At 44.0% G+C, this 15,370-nt stretch overlaps 1 protein-coding gene across 2 annotated transcripts in view; it reads right to left on the reverse strand.

Annotated features, from left to right (window-relative positions):
- The window catches only part of LOC111953934 (POU domain, class 6, transcription factor 2), a 97,816-nt gene that overhangs the window by 36,094 nt on the left and 46,352 nt on the right, over positions 1 to 15,370 (reverse strand). For both annotated transcript variants that reach the window (XM_023973419.2, XM_023973417.2), the window contains exon 5: positions 13,110 to 13,447. In XM_023973419.2, the coding sequence (XP_023829187.1) occupies positions 13,110 to 13,447 (338 nt within the window). The remainder of the gene's footprint in view (positions 1 to 13,109; positions 13,448 to 15,370) is intronic.

Below are 15,370 nucleotides of genomic sequence, written 5' to 3' on the forward strand. Positions count from 1 at the left end.
CGTACTTTGGTGCGAAAAGTGCCAATCAATCCCAGAACAACGGCAAAGGACATTGTGAAGATGCTGGAGGAAACAGGTACAAAAGTATCTATATCCACAGTAAAACAAGTCCTATATCGACATAACCTGAAAGGCTGCTCAGCAAGGAAGAAGATCGTACTTTTTGGAGAAATGTGAAACAAAAATAGAACTGGAGGAAAAAGGGGGAGGCTTGCAAGCCGAAGAACACCATCCCAACCGTGAAGCACAGGGGTGCCAGCATCATGTTGTGGTGGTGCTTTGCTGCAGGAGGGACTGGTGCACTTCACAAAATAGATGTGAACATGAGGAAGGAAAATGTGGTCGATATATTGAAGCAACATCTCAAGACATCAGTCAGGAAGTTAAAGCTTGGTCGCAAATGGATCTACCAAATGGACAATGACCCCAAGCATACTTCCAAAGTTGTGGCAAAATGGCTTAAGGACCACAAAGTCAAGGTATTGGAGTGGTCATCACAAAGCCCTGACCTCAATCCTATAAAAAACGTGTGGGCAGAACTGAAAAAGCGTGTACGAGCAAGGAGGCCTACAAGCTGACTCAGTTACACCAGCTCTGTCAGGAGGAATGGGCCAAAATTCACCCAACTTATTGTGGGAAGCTTGTGGAAGGCTACACAAAATGTTTGACCCAAGTTAAACAATTTAAAGGCAATACTATCAAATTCTAATTGAGTGTATGTAAACTTCTGACCCACTGGGAGTGTGATGAAAGAAATAAAAGCTGAAATAAATAATTATCTCTACTATTATTCTGACATTTCACATTCTTAAAATAAAGTGGTGATCCTAACTGACCTAAGACAGGGAATTTATACTTAAATGTCAGGAATTGTGAAAAACTGAGTTTAAATGTATTTGGCTAAGGTGTATGTAAACTTCCCGACTTCAACTGTTTAATGCAGAATTCCCTAATTTGAAAGGGTTTCCACATACTTTTGTGTATATAGAGTATGTTTAGTGAGTCGGCCAGATCAGAGGCAGTAGGGATGACCATGGATGTTCTCTTTATGCGTGCGAATTTGACCATTGTCCTGTTCTGCTAAGCATTCAAAATGTAACAAGTACTTTTGGGTGTCAGGGAAAATGTATGGAGTAAAAAGTGCATTATTTTCTTTAGGAATGTAGTGAAGTAAAAGTAAAAGTAGTCAAAAATATGAATAGTAAACTAAAGTACAGATACCCCAAAATAACTACTTAAGTATTTTACACCACTGCCRGCTTGTTACATCCCTAATTCAAGAATGGCAGTAATTGCAAAATCCCGGGAACTTTCAATAAATTCACAGGTTTTCCATAAATCCTGGTTGGAGGATTCCGAATTTCCTGCTTTTTCTCTCCTGATTCCAAGTATAATTGTTTTTTAGAAAATATAGTAAACATGAACATGCTTATTTTTGAGACTTATTCCAAATGTCTTTGGCCTGAGTCTGAATATTTCCTTGGCCCTAATCCCTCTCATTTGAAGTAAAAAGTAGCAGTGCTGTCATGGCCAGGCTGTTTCCCTCATCTGGCTCCCCTTATGCAGTATAATTATTCATATGGAAAATGTGGCGCTGTCTGTTGATGGGCAACAGTCTTATTTTCTGCTTCAGTCAACAGTGCACATTTGTATTTCTAAATTGTGGTGGTGGTGCGCAGGTCGTTACGTAAGGCAATTTTCTGCCTTGTTAAGAGCCGGATCTCCTGTGCATTAATGAGACTACCTCCCTCCACCCCCTCCCAACCTGAGCAGCTAAGGATCCCGACTACTCACAAGGCCCTACTTCTAGCACTAGACGGCAGTGACGCCACTACAAATGAGCCTTCTTCCTTCGACAGACCCCAGCAGCACAATTACACATAAGTTTATAAAAAATAATAATATTTGTAAACAACAAATTCATTTGATGTGGTGCTTTATGAAATTTGATATCAATTCTGACGTATTTAATTCATMAGTAGTTAATTGCGATATGACCACATGACAGCGGTGTGTGTATTAAGCCTATGACTTCTAACACTGTATTTTTGTTCACTAAAGAATATTCTATTTTCTCATGAGATTTCTGAGACGTAAATGGACAATTTCATAGACTTAAGTCAGTCCGGAAAATGGAAATCATGGGTACATTTAAGCATGCTAGGGGCATGTCATTTTAATTTAGATTTAATACACGGTGGAATTATCAGAGGCTGCAGGCGCGTACCTGATCTGGAAAATCAATGAATCGACGTGCAAGAGCCCTTTAATACACATGTTAATATAATGGGAATAACAGCCCCCACCCCCCCCAGAAAGAGAGGAAAGGGGCAGATTGGAGGATTCTGATTCTAACAGCGGTTGACAAAGGAAAAAGTGCGCTGCAGCGGAAGACAGTGACACGGGTGTTTGAAGGAGCCTCAGCTGGAGACAAAAGCAGTTGAGATGGGCTGGAGACCGACCGAGGGGAAGGAGGGAGGGATGGATGGAGGGAGGGAGTGAGAGAGAGAGATGGAGAGAGTGCAGACAGCCAGGCCCCTGAAAGCCTGTTGTGGTTGGCAGGTGCTGACCTTGGTGACGATGGGTTTTCACGAGAGGGCTCTAATGAAGCCTGATTGCCAGGGACTGCTGACGGGGAGTCAGGAGCGGAGGGGAGAGAAGAGGGGAGAAGGAAGAAGGAGCGAGAAAAGGATAGGGAGAGAGAGYGCTCAGGTAATTGCAGCACTTGTGGGTCTGAGGCCCCGCGGCCCTGTGATGTCGGGGTCCACTGAGGAAGAGAGAGAGAGAGAGAGATTTTGATGGTAAATTGTGGAGAGCTGGGACAAGAGGGAGGCAGGGAGAGAGCAGGGCTCTGGGGTGTAATTACCCCAGTGAGTTTGTGGGATGGCYGGAAAGAGAAGAGTGGACAGGCCCAGTGTGGAGCTCTGACAGGGACGGAGGAGAGGAAAGCAGAGGACTGCAGGGGGGAGGCCAGACACACGGCAGGAAGCTGACGAAGGGATAGAGGATGGAGGATAGAGACAGGACATACTGTAAGCCCTGAAACCACAGAGCTAGACACCGCTAGACACTGCGCCAAGGTCAAGGGCTATTAGTGAACACACAACACATAGTGTGTGACAGGACAGCCCAGACCAAGACAAAAGATAGTGTTAGGCTGGAAAATACAAGATACTGTACATGAGCCTCTGGAAGTTGTTGCTCAACAAGAAACAGCAGATAATGTTCAGGCAGACTGCGTATTGTAGCTAACCAACCAGACAGTTTGTGCAAAGAGATATTCTTGTTTCTATTGAAAAGCAGGAACGGGGAGGAAGGACAAATGAAAACTCAGAAAAAGAAACAAATAAAACAAGAATGGAAGAGAATGATAACATGTGGAAGAATGTATGTATGTACTTCATAACCCTGCACATCGCCTCTGTACTGGTACCCCTCGTATATAGACAAGCTATCATTATTCATTGTGTATCTATTATTACTATTGTTATTACGTGTTTTACCTTTCTATTATTTCTCTATTTTCTTRCTCTCTGCATTGTTGGGAAGGTCCCYTACCTAAGCATTTCACTGTGAGTCCACACCTGTTGTTTACGAAGCATGCGATGAATAAAACTCGATTTGACGCGTGTGTTTGTGTGCATGCCTGTGTACAGTATGCGTGCGTCTGCGCGTGCACACCTGTGTATGTCTGTGCGTGCGCGCGCYTGTGRGTYTYTGTYRARYRYKAKAKKARKTCTGTGTYTARARYTGTGTGTGTGTAAGTGCTAGCTCCAGTGGATGGCACACAGGGGTCACGAGGGCCCGGGCTCAGCGAATTGAATAAGAGAGAGTTGATGGGCTGGCCTAAGCCCCCCGCTGCCGCCGGATCAGTATGTAGCAGCCTCTCTCTCCCTCTTCTGCCTCTCCCTGCCGGGCCGATGTAACTCAGTGGACTGGCAAATTACACCAGACCTACAGCTGTAGCCCGACATTATGATTAATTTGATCAGTAATTTCTCCTGTTTTTCATTTTAATCGCCGTGACTATTCTGCTGTGGCAGGTCTTTCAGATCTAATTAAGATCAATTCCGCTGTAACAGACTTGGCGAGCGCCGCGCACCCCGTCAAATCCCTGAGCTCTGCTGGGCGTGGAGAAAACCTACGCCTCTAATCAATCAACTTCCAGCAAATTCAGCCCGGCTGCAGCAATCAGCCTATTAACACACTTAAGCAAATTTCATAATCTCCCTCCCTGTCTATTTGTCATCACTGTGGAGGGAGGCTGAGGCCATTGCCTGTGACTTCCTGGAACTCAGCATGCTGGAGAGGGATGGGAGAGGTAGCAGCGTAGTAGAGGCTTCTGTGGTGGAGACACACTGAGGAGTGGGAGAGTGAAACTCACATTAAACTGTGGAGAGTCCACCAATAACCTTAYGGCTGCTAGGCTACTCTACTGAAACAAAAACAAGGGAGCATTGTCTCAAAGCAACAGTTGTTTTTCTTCATCCACTGTAATGTTGATATTGGTAAGCCAGTGGATATTTGTGCGGCCCTCTCCATACAAAGACCGTTTTCACATTGYCGATAGCAAAGGGTTATTTTCGAGAGGTTCTCGAGAGGTATTGATTCTCGAGAGAGAGTAAACTTGCGAAATTATCACGTCTAGAGCACTACCTCCGGAGATCGCGCACAACACTCGCAGTTGACCCTCGAGCAGGGCAGTGTGAACACAATATGTCGTTGAGCTCAACACTACAGTAGGATATAAATGGTCAGTGGCAACCCGTAATTCAGGGCAGGTGGGACAGTGCCACACCTGTTTTGAGCCACACCTGTGTAGCTATAAAWAAAAWAAWWWAWAWATATATATATACACRGTATATATTTTTGTGTTGTTGTTGCCTGATTTGGCATTAATACGTGTCACATATCAGTTTGCAAACAATGTAAAATGTAGTTAATAAAGCCGCATACAAACATGGTCTCTTTTTTGCTTTCTTGAGMAAGGCAGCTCCAAAATGCAYGRGTTTCAGCCTAGCTCAGTGCATTCTGGGGCGGTGGGGCAGCCAGCGGGAAAATACGGAGCATAGGGGTTGGTAATATTCTCTAGTTGCGCCGTGATTGGCTCAGGGTTCTGTCACTTATGGGGAGACCACGTCACCGCAAAATCTACAGGGAGYGCTCGGAAATTCAAGCCCCTTGGGTGCTGCCATAGATTTACATTAGAAGTGCCCATCCAAGCAGGCTCAAGGTCATTGGTCATTACAGATAAAAGGACGTCAAATCACGTTACATCTACAGGAGCTTTGACTGGACTGATCATGTCAACATTATACTTTCAAAATCTTACCAGCAAGCTAGACAAGCAGTCGTCATCATGAACCAAGTCAACAATCTACTGGCAAATCCTTTCCAATCCTTGTCATATGAAGAGAAATTATAGATAAAAGGTATCGGTGCTCATAGACCATTGGACATAAACATTACACAACAAGTTGGAAATCGCAAATTTAAGAATGAGTTTGGAAAGAATCAGTGGCCAACTGCAAGCGTTGCAGAGCAATCACTAGCCTGCTATTCAGTGGAGTGGGTGTGTGGTCCAAGTCTGGGTTTAAGAGTCTCTTTTCCAAGCTTAAAAGGATAAACATTCATATGCAACACCATACGCCAGAAAAGTTTGAATACATTGGCCATGCTGTCAATCCAGCATGACTTCTGCCGTGTTCAAAACAACTGGAAACTCTGAACTGGGAAATCTCAGACTTCAGTAGGTTCAAGAAAACTGGGAACTCTGAAAAAAAACGAGCTCCGACTGGGAAAATATGTTTTYAATGGTCTTCCAACTTGGAATTCCAAGTCGGGAACTCTGGCCTCTTTCTAGAGCTCCGACCTGAAGATCACTGYCGTCATGATTCGACCTTGTTTTTTTCCGAGTTCCCAGTTGTCATGAAAGCACCATAAATCCAGAGAATGCCAGACTTTGATGACAAAGTTAGATGACAAAATTTGCTGACAAGAAGGACCGCCGCYCCACCTTCCTGTTCAAAWMAGCACAACAAGGTGAGTGCAAAAAACTCTTGTATGCTGCTGCATAAATGATGTAATATGCCAGGGAGATATGTACAGTATACTGTAGCTAAGAAAGTAATACTAAGTGTATGTTGTGTAGTAAGCTGTTAGTAGCCCATGTGCCTCACCCTAATAATTTGGTCCCTTTCCCCCTCATAACTTAGCCTACTGTTCTGACTTGGTGGTGCACATGTAGCCTATAGTCTGTTTTAGAGAAATGTAATCAATCATTGAGTATTGTAAGAGCTTTCATTATCTGCTTATATGCCCCTTTTATTTATCCTACAGTTGGGGTACAGGGAGAATACTGTAAGAGCGGTCCATGTTCCGAATTCTGTCGCTGTACATTTCGAACAAATAATTATATTGACTACGTCCGTCCTAGCTCGCTCATTAATGTCTTCATCGAAATGACTGATTGCCTCTCGTCCGTGCGCTGTTCCCTTATGCCAAAGTTTGTACATCTCAGTTGTCAGTAGAAACCACATGTGTTTAAGCAAGTCAGCCATATCAGCTATGTTTTTTAAAAAGACAGTAAACGAGGCTGAATGAATTGTTTCCCTGCCAGACAAGGCTCCGCTGATAGCCAGGTGTAGCYGTGGTAAGGATTCACTCCTTGGTGCTGAAAAGAAAGCTCTGCTGTTGGGACAGCTTTATGTAGACCCTAACAGTTTGTGGGCACCGTTTGTCACTGTTATAGTGCAATTCATGTATTGTTTAGTGTTGTGGATTTGCTGGCATGCATCAACAACAACAAAAAYTGGGGAGTTTGCCCCACCAAGATTTACATGCTACAATCACCACTGTAAATGGTAATAGCGGAGCCATTGCTTTGAAACAGCTGAAATGTATAGATATTTGAGACTTGTTTTATTYAGTTTTTACCTGAAACTGCAGTAACAACCTGTTACTGTAGCTAAGAAAGTTTAGCTAGAAGTAACTCTTTGCGTTTGTCTTGAAGCTAAAATAATGAGTGTACAGACCTTTAATTGTCTGCACATGATTGTGTTTCTTTGCATTATTCAAGTGTACTATGTTGCAATAATTACAGCCAGGTCAGTATTTYACGTRCATCCATGTCTGAGGACGTTGGGAGTTTTGCTGCGGTGTTGTGGACGGGGATGGTGGATGGGAGTAAGCATCTGCCTTTGGTGCCATTAACTCCACATTTTTTAAGGTTAGGGTTAAGTTTAAGGTTAGGGGTAAGTTTAAGGTTGGGGTTAAGTTTAAGGTTAGYATTAAGTTTAAGGTTAGGGGAAAGTTTAAGGTTAGGGGTAAGCATCTGCGTTCGGTGCCAAAGGTTGCATGTTTGAATCCAGCAATAGAAAGTTGTTTTGAGATTTTGGTTTTAACCCTTACCTTAATCATGCTGAGTTAATGCCTAACCTTAACATTTCGGAGTTAATGCCTAAACTTAAGCCTAACCTTAAAAATGTGGAGTTAATGCCTAAACTTAAGCCTAACCTTAAAAATGTGGAGTTAATCCCAAARTTGACATTTGAGAAAAATGGATGAATGTCTGCATGAAGAGTTGCTTGCTTAATGTTAGCTAGTAGATAGCTAGCTAGTGGAATAGTATGCAATAGTTAGCCTCCTGGCTAGTGGCTACTGTGACATTTACGGTACTTTTGAGCTGCGAAGCAAGAACGCTAACCAAACCCTTTTTCGGCTTGTGACATTCCTGTTGCTAATGTGAATTGAAAAGTGTTTGTACATACACTATATATACAAAAGTATGTGGACAGTAGAGGTCGACCGATTAATCGGAATGGCCGATTAATTAGGGACGATTTCAAGTTTTCATAACAATCTGTAATCAGTATTTTTGGACACCGATTTGCCTATATATATATATATATATATTTTTTACACCTTTATTTAACTAGGCAAGTCAGTTAAGAACACATTCTTATTTTCAATGACGGCCTAGGAACGGTGGGTTAACTGCCTTGTTCAAGGCAGAAACGATCAGATTTGTACCTTGTCAGCTCAGGGGTTTCGTTTTGCAACCTTCCGGTTACTAGTCCAATGCTCTAACCACCTGCCTTACATTGCACTCCACGAGGAGCCTGGGTGGCAGGCTGACTACCTGTTACGCGAGGGCATAAGAAGCCAAGGTAAGTTGCAGCTAGCTGTCACGACTTCCACCGAAGGTGGCTCCTTCCCTGTTCGGGCGGTGCTCGGCAGTCGTCGTCGCCGGCCTACTAGCTGCCACCGATCCATTTGTCTTTTTGTTTGTGTCTGTCTGTTTTGTTTACACCTGTGTCCTATTAGTTAATTTCGGTGGGTTTATTAACCTCCGTTGACTGCTATGCTTTGTGCGGGATTATTTGCTGCTGTTTGCGCTGTTAGTGGTTCGTGTTTGCGCCACAGGTTTTTTTTCTCATGGTCGTTGTACCGTTTGGACTGTAATTAGGAGTAGAGGTTTCTCCTCCGTGTGTTACGTATATTTCCCTGTGTGTGGCGACTTCGTTGGGAGTGTTCCCCACCTGTTGTTGTGTTGGGACTTTTCTAATAAACATTATGCTACTGGGACTTCCTTGCTCTCCTGACTCCTGCAACCTACCTCTTCTTAGGAGGCACTTACACTAGCATTACACTTATCTTATAAAAACAATCAATCTAAACATAATCACTAGTTAACTACACATGGTTGATGATATTACTAGTTTATCTAGCGTGTCCTGCGTTGCATATAATCGATGCGGTGCCTGTTAATTTCTCATCGAATCACAAGCCTACTTCGACAAACGGGTGATGATTTAACAAGCGCATTTGCGAAAAAGCACTGTCGTTGCACCAATGTGTACTAACCATAAACATCAATGCCTTTCTTTAAAATCAATACACAAGTATATATTTTTAAACCTGCATATTTAGTTAATATTGCCTGCTAACATGATATTCTTATAACTAGGGAAATTGTGTCACTTCTCTTGCGTTCCGTGCAAGCAGTCAGGGTATATGCAGCAGTTTGGGCCACCTGGCTCATTGCGAACTGTGTGAAGTCCATTTATTCCTAACAAAGGCCGTAATTAATTTGCCAGAATTGTACATAACTATGACATAACATCGAAGGTTGTTGCAATGTAACAGCAATATTAGACTTAGGGATGCCACCCGTTAGATAATACGGAACGGTTCGTATTTCACTGAAAGAAATAAACATTTTGTTTTAGAATTATAGTTCCGTATTCGACCATATTAATGACCAAAGGCTCGTATTTCTGTGTGTTATTATGTTTAATATAGTCAATGATTTGATATTTGATAGAGCAGTCTGACTGAGCGATGGTAGGCAGCAGCAGGCTCGTAAGCATTCATTCAAACAGCACTTTCGTTCGTTTGCCAGCAGCTCTTCGCAATTCTCCAAGCATTGCGCTGTTTATGACTTCAATCCTATCAACTCCCGAGATTAGGCTGGTGTAACCGATGTGAAATGGCTAGCTAGTTAGCGCGCGCTAATAACGTTTCAAAAGACACTCGCTCTGAGACTTGGAGTGGTTGTTCCCCTTGCTCTGCATGGGTAACGCTGCTTCGAGGGTGGCTGTTGTCAATGTGTTCCTGGTTCGAGCCCAGGTAGGAGCGAGGAGAGGGACGGAAGCTATACTGTTACACTGGCAATACTAAAGTGCCTATAAGAACGTCCAATAGTCAAAGGTATATGAAATACAAATCGTATAGAGAGAAATAGTCCTATAATTCCTATAATAACTACAACCTAAAACCCCTTCAAATTAGTGGATTTCAGCCACACCCATTGCTGACAGGTGTATAAAACCAAGCACACAACCATGCAATCTCCATATACAATTGGCAATAGAATATTACATTGGCAATAMAATGGCCTGTACTGAAGAGCTCAGTGACTTTCAGCATGGTACCGTCATAAGATGCCACCTTTCCAACAAGTAAGTTTGTTCACATTTCTGCCCTGCTAGAGCTGCCCCGGCCAACTGTATGTGCTYTTATTGTGAAGTGGAAACATCTAGGAGCAACAATGGCTCAGCCGTGAAGTGGTAGGCCACACAAGCTCACAGCACGGGACCGCGGAGTGCTGAAGCGCATAAAAATCGCCTGTTCTCGGTTGCAACACTCACTACCGAGTTCCAAACTGCCTCTGGAAGCAACGTCAGCACAAGAACTGTTTGTCGGGAGCTTCATGAAATGGGTTTCCATYGTCGAGCAGCCACACGCAATGCCAACCGTCGGCTGGAGTGGTATAAAGCTCACCGATATTGGACTCTGGAGCACACTTCAGGGAAAAGGGGATAACTAGTCAGCTGTACAACTGAAATGTGTCTTCTGCATTTAACCCAACCCCTCTGAATCAGAGAGGTGCGGGGTGCTGCCTTAATCAACATCCACATCTTCAGCACCCGGGGAACAGTGGGTTAACTGCCTTGCTCAGGGGCAGAACAACAGATTTTTACCTTGTCAGCTCAGGTTTTCAATCCATTAACTTTTTGTTCACTGGCCCAACTCTCTAACCACTAGGCTACCTCACCATCTGAAAATCTGACGGACGAATCTGGGTTTGGTGGATGCCAGGAGAACGTTACCTGCCCGAATGCATTGTGCCAACTGTAAAGTTTGGTGGAGGAGGAATAATGGTCTGGTGCTGTTTTTCATGGTTCGAGCTAGGCCCCTTAGTTCCAGTGAAGGGAAATCTTACAGCATACAGTTAAATTCTAGACGATTCTGTGCTTCCAACTTTGTGGCAACAGTTTGAAGAAGGCCCTTTCCTGTTTCAGCATGACAATGCCCCTGTGCACAAAGCGAGGTCCATACAGAAATGGTTTGTCTAGATCGGTGTCGAAGAACTTGACTGGCCTGCACAGAGCCCTGACCTCAACCCCATCGAACATCTTTGGGATGAATTGGAACGCCGACTGCGAGCCAGGCCTAATCGTCCAACATCAGTCCCCGACCTCACTAATGCTTTGTAGCTGAATGGAAGCAAGTCCCCTCAGCAATGTTCCAACATCTAGCGGGAAAGCCTTCCCAGAAGAGTGGAGGCTGTAATAGCAGCGAAGGGGAGACCAACTCCATATTAATTCCCATGAGTTTGGAATGAGATATTTTGGTCATGTAGTGTATTATGTCAATTGAGATTTTCGTCCTGATAACTCTATTCAGTGAGAATCAGCTCACAGACATCTAGTGCTGTTGATTCTATTCACCTCCCAGTGGTGGACAATTAGGAGAGTAATAGTTTTCTAATGAATGTTTGTCTATCTGACACTCCCTCTGCTTATTAAAACTAATGGCTGTGGTTATTAAAACAAATGGTTGAATGGCTGAGTGGTCATGTGTGTGTGAATAATAGGAGATGAAATGAGAGCTGTTATCTTTGCTAGAGTGCATCTCAAATGGCACCCTATTCCCTATTTAGTGAACTACTTTAAAACAGAGGCCTTATGAAAAAGTAGTGAAAAGTAGTGCAGTAAATAGGGAGCCATTTGGGACGCAGCCCCTAGCACGCACACACACACACACACACACACACACACACACACACACACACACACACACACACACACACCACACACACACAACACCACAAGATGAGGTGCAAATCTGTCTGTCTGTCTGTCTGTCTGTCTGTCTGTCTGTCTGTCTGTCTGTCTGTGTTTCTATGTATCTATCCCTGGATGAGAGCGTCTGCTAAATGACTAAAATGTAAATGTATCCCCAGTCATCATAATCAGGATCTCAGCTTCTTAATCCAATAGTAAGGATGAGGTCTGGTGGTGAAACTAGTGAAGGATTTCATTATAGTACAAATAGATTATGATTGCTCATTAATTGTGCTAGTAAACAGAGGAGCATTATATTTAATTGTGAGTACGTCAGGCACTGCGGTACGTCAGGCAGGGACTGCTCTCTGTAGCTATGCTTTCTAGACCTGAAATTATATTTTTTTAATGAAAAAATATTCAAAGAAGACGTAGGGGGGCTTTGATTGATTGTAATGCACATCAGAACATGTATGTACTCCAGAAAAGAAGATTATTACTGCTAGGTTTTGGCCCTTATGCTGGCTGTGGACCAGTACTGTGTGTTCGTCCCAAATAGCACCCTATTGCCTATATACTTTTGACCAGAGCCCTATGGGGGGAATGGATGGAATAGGGTGCCATTTGGGATGCACAGCCTTTGACTGTGCTGGACTGTGGTTATAGTATATGGTTGGTGTCTAGGTCTGGGAGGCAGGTAGCAGCTAGCCAGCTTTTGGAGGCCATTAAATGCGGGCTGTTTTTCCTGCTGAGTCTCACTAGGCCGTGACAGGGCCGGAGAGGGGTGCAAGGGGGAAACAAATGGCCGTACTCATCCCGGCCATAAAGAAGGGTGCAGCGCCACAACCCAATAAAGGCCTGACGCTGATGAATGTGGCCAGGGAGAAGGAGGCGACCCTGGCCGAGCTCCACCAGAAATGAAACCACAGGGATATAAAATAGGTTATTATCGTCACACACTGACAGCCAGACGGACAGAAGGGGGCCGAGATGGATGGACAGACAAACTGACGAAAAAAGGAGGTTGGATGAGGGAAGGGCAGCTAAGATAAAAAAGGACTGATAAACGTTGATGAGAACCTGATGTATCCAAGAAGAGTTCAAAAACGATGGATGATGGCTCGCATCTCAYTTTAGTGTGCTTTGAATAACCCTCTCGCTGAACGATGACCTTGTCAATTACAGTAGATGCACATTTTAATGTCCCCACACTGACATCAGGTGTCAAACACTAGCTCTGGAATCATATCAAGTATAAAACAGTACCTAGACAAACAGGGTCTAATGAGTAGTCATCCTCTTTGTGTTATGRCAAAATTGGCCTTCGTCTCTCCACAATACACCCCACAACACCATATCATCACAATACCACCACTAGTAAGACTATTCGAGAGGTTTTTGTATGAGGGCGTCAAAGACGCAGCAGCAATAGGAAGTAGGCCTATGTAAGCTACAGCTCTTGCAACTTGGATAACACAAGTTAAAGATCATTTTGGGACTAACACAGTGGCATACAGTAACAGGGTAGAGTGAGCTCACCTGCAGTGGCATGGGCGGTGTGACGGGCGAGGGCAGGCTGCGGGCCGGTGATTGGTTCTGCCTGAGCGGCGGAGACTGTGGCGGTTGGCCCGAGCCGGTCATGGAGGTGGTGGAGGAGGCAGAGCCAGGGGAGGGGACCGAGACGGAGGACGGCTGTAGGCTGGGCGAGGTCATGTGACCCCGCGATGACAGCTGGTTGTGGACGTGGCTGTGGGAGTGTTGATGCTGCTGATGGTGTTGCTGTTGTTGGTGATGGTGCTGTTGTTGCTGCTGGTGGTGCTGTTGTATCTGTTGAAGCTGCTGCAGGTGCTGAAGCTGGGAGTTCAGGGATGAGGTAGCTGGTGAAGGAAGAGGAGCAGAACATCAAACTGATATCATCACTACTGTATCTTAAACCATTCATTCAAAAATGTTTGTAACACATTCATGTGTAATCATGAAAACCAGCAGTCGGGGTATCATACCGAAAAAGAATGTTCACACCTAACAATAGATAGACAATAGGTCGAGGTGTGGGGATATACATGTAAATTGTCCAGTCCCACAACAAAGTCTCGTAACATTGTAACCTCTACCACGGAGTTCCAGAAGAACCTGACTTCAGTGGTGAGAGGACAAAGCTATCCACATGAACTGATATAATTGGCGTCTCTGGAGAGGAGCGCTTCATTTTRACTCGGAGGATGTCACAATCTCGCGTTTAATTGCGGGGAAATCTCCGAAGGAGAGTCATTCGTCTTGAATGGGCAAGTCTGAAGAAATCATACCGTTATCCTCGTCTCTGGATTTAAACGCTATTGAAACCCGATGCACTTCTCTCACCGTTTCGGTGACACACAGCCAGAGATGGACAGACAGACGGACGGGCCGGATGGACAGACAGACACATTCGTGTGTACGTCAACAGGGACGCAGCCACGAGGTTCTTAGAATATGCCATACGTATACGTATCCAGCTCTTCATATATAATACAGTGCGTGGTGGTGCATTTCACAAATTCTCAACCATTGACTCAGAAAATCATTGGTTCTTATTTTTTTTATTTTTTTTACAAAACCCTAAGTGACTATATGAGTGACTGTTTTGACCTAAGGCATACAGCATTTCACCCTTATAATCACTCAGCGGGCAGTATAAAGAGAGTGACAAAAAACCAAGTCATTTCTAATGGCAAAACCAAATATTTGATCAAGACGTCAAATTTCTCCCTGACCTTTACCGGTTCTCTAGTAAAAAGACTGTAGGTTCTGAGACCAGTATTTGACTCTGAATCTACTTGACRTTTTTCCTTGAGAAGAGGGTACTGGCGGTGCGGTGAACGACAGGCACCATGCAAAGATCTGATAGACATTCAGAGGGCTTGTCACGTCCTGACCATAGTTCTTGTGTGTTTTGCTTGTTTAGTGTTGGTCAGGACGTGAGCTGGGTGGGAATTCTATGTTGTGTGTCTAGTTTGTCTGTTTCTATGTTCAGCCTAATATGGTTCTCAATCAGAGGCAGCTGTCTATCGTTGTCCCTGATTGAGAATCATATATAGGTGGCTTGTTTGTGTTGGGGATTGGTGGGTAATTGTCTATGTCTAACGTTAGTAGCTTATGTGTGCACTTTCGTTTGTAGCTTCATGTTCGTGGTTTATTGTTTTTGTATTAGTTTGTATAGTGTTTGTTTCGTCTTCGTCTTTAATAAAAGAAGATGTATTCATATCACTCTGCGTTTTGGTCCGATCCATGCTCCTCCTCAGACGAGGAGGAGAACGAACGTGACAGGGCTCTTGTTACCATTGGTCTGCCCCCAGCRTAATACTTGGTGGTATTTTTGCCAGTTCTGGGACTGCATGTGAGTGTACTACAGTATCTTGCAAAAGTACTATTACCTACTTCCTGTTATGTTAAGAATGCTATTTTAAGGCGTATAACATCAATATAACTTACAGTGACCAGGCTACCGCAACGGAGTCCTCTTTCAGCCTTTAAAACAATGAGAGGTCTCGAGAAACGGAGAGAATAACAATAGATCAATGGCAGAAAAGAGAGTGTTGGCTGGCGTTTGATAACACAACAGAGCATTTGTGAATAGAGGGGTAGACCAGCTTGTATACATACTGAATCAATGCGCTTCAATAATTAAACCAACGGCTGTTTCATAGCGAGATGAATTAATAAAACATGAGGGCAGACATTTCTTTGATTAGTCCGGTCGCTCTGGGTTCTGGAGAGGCGCATGCGAGTATTTGATCAAGACCTCCCTCTTTTCCTCGGCT

Source organism: Salvelinus sp. IW2-2015, linkage group LG27, assembly GCF_002910315.2.
Source record: "Salvelinus sp. IW2-2015 linkage group LG27, ASM291031v2, whole genome shotgun sequence".
In the NCBI taxonomy this organism is placed as follows: domain Eukaryota; kingdom Metazoa; phylum Chordata; class Actinopteri; order Salmoniformes; family Salmonidae; genus Salvelinus; species Salvelinus sp. IW2-2015.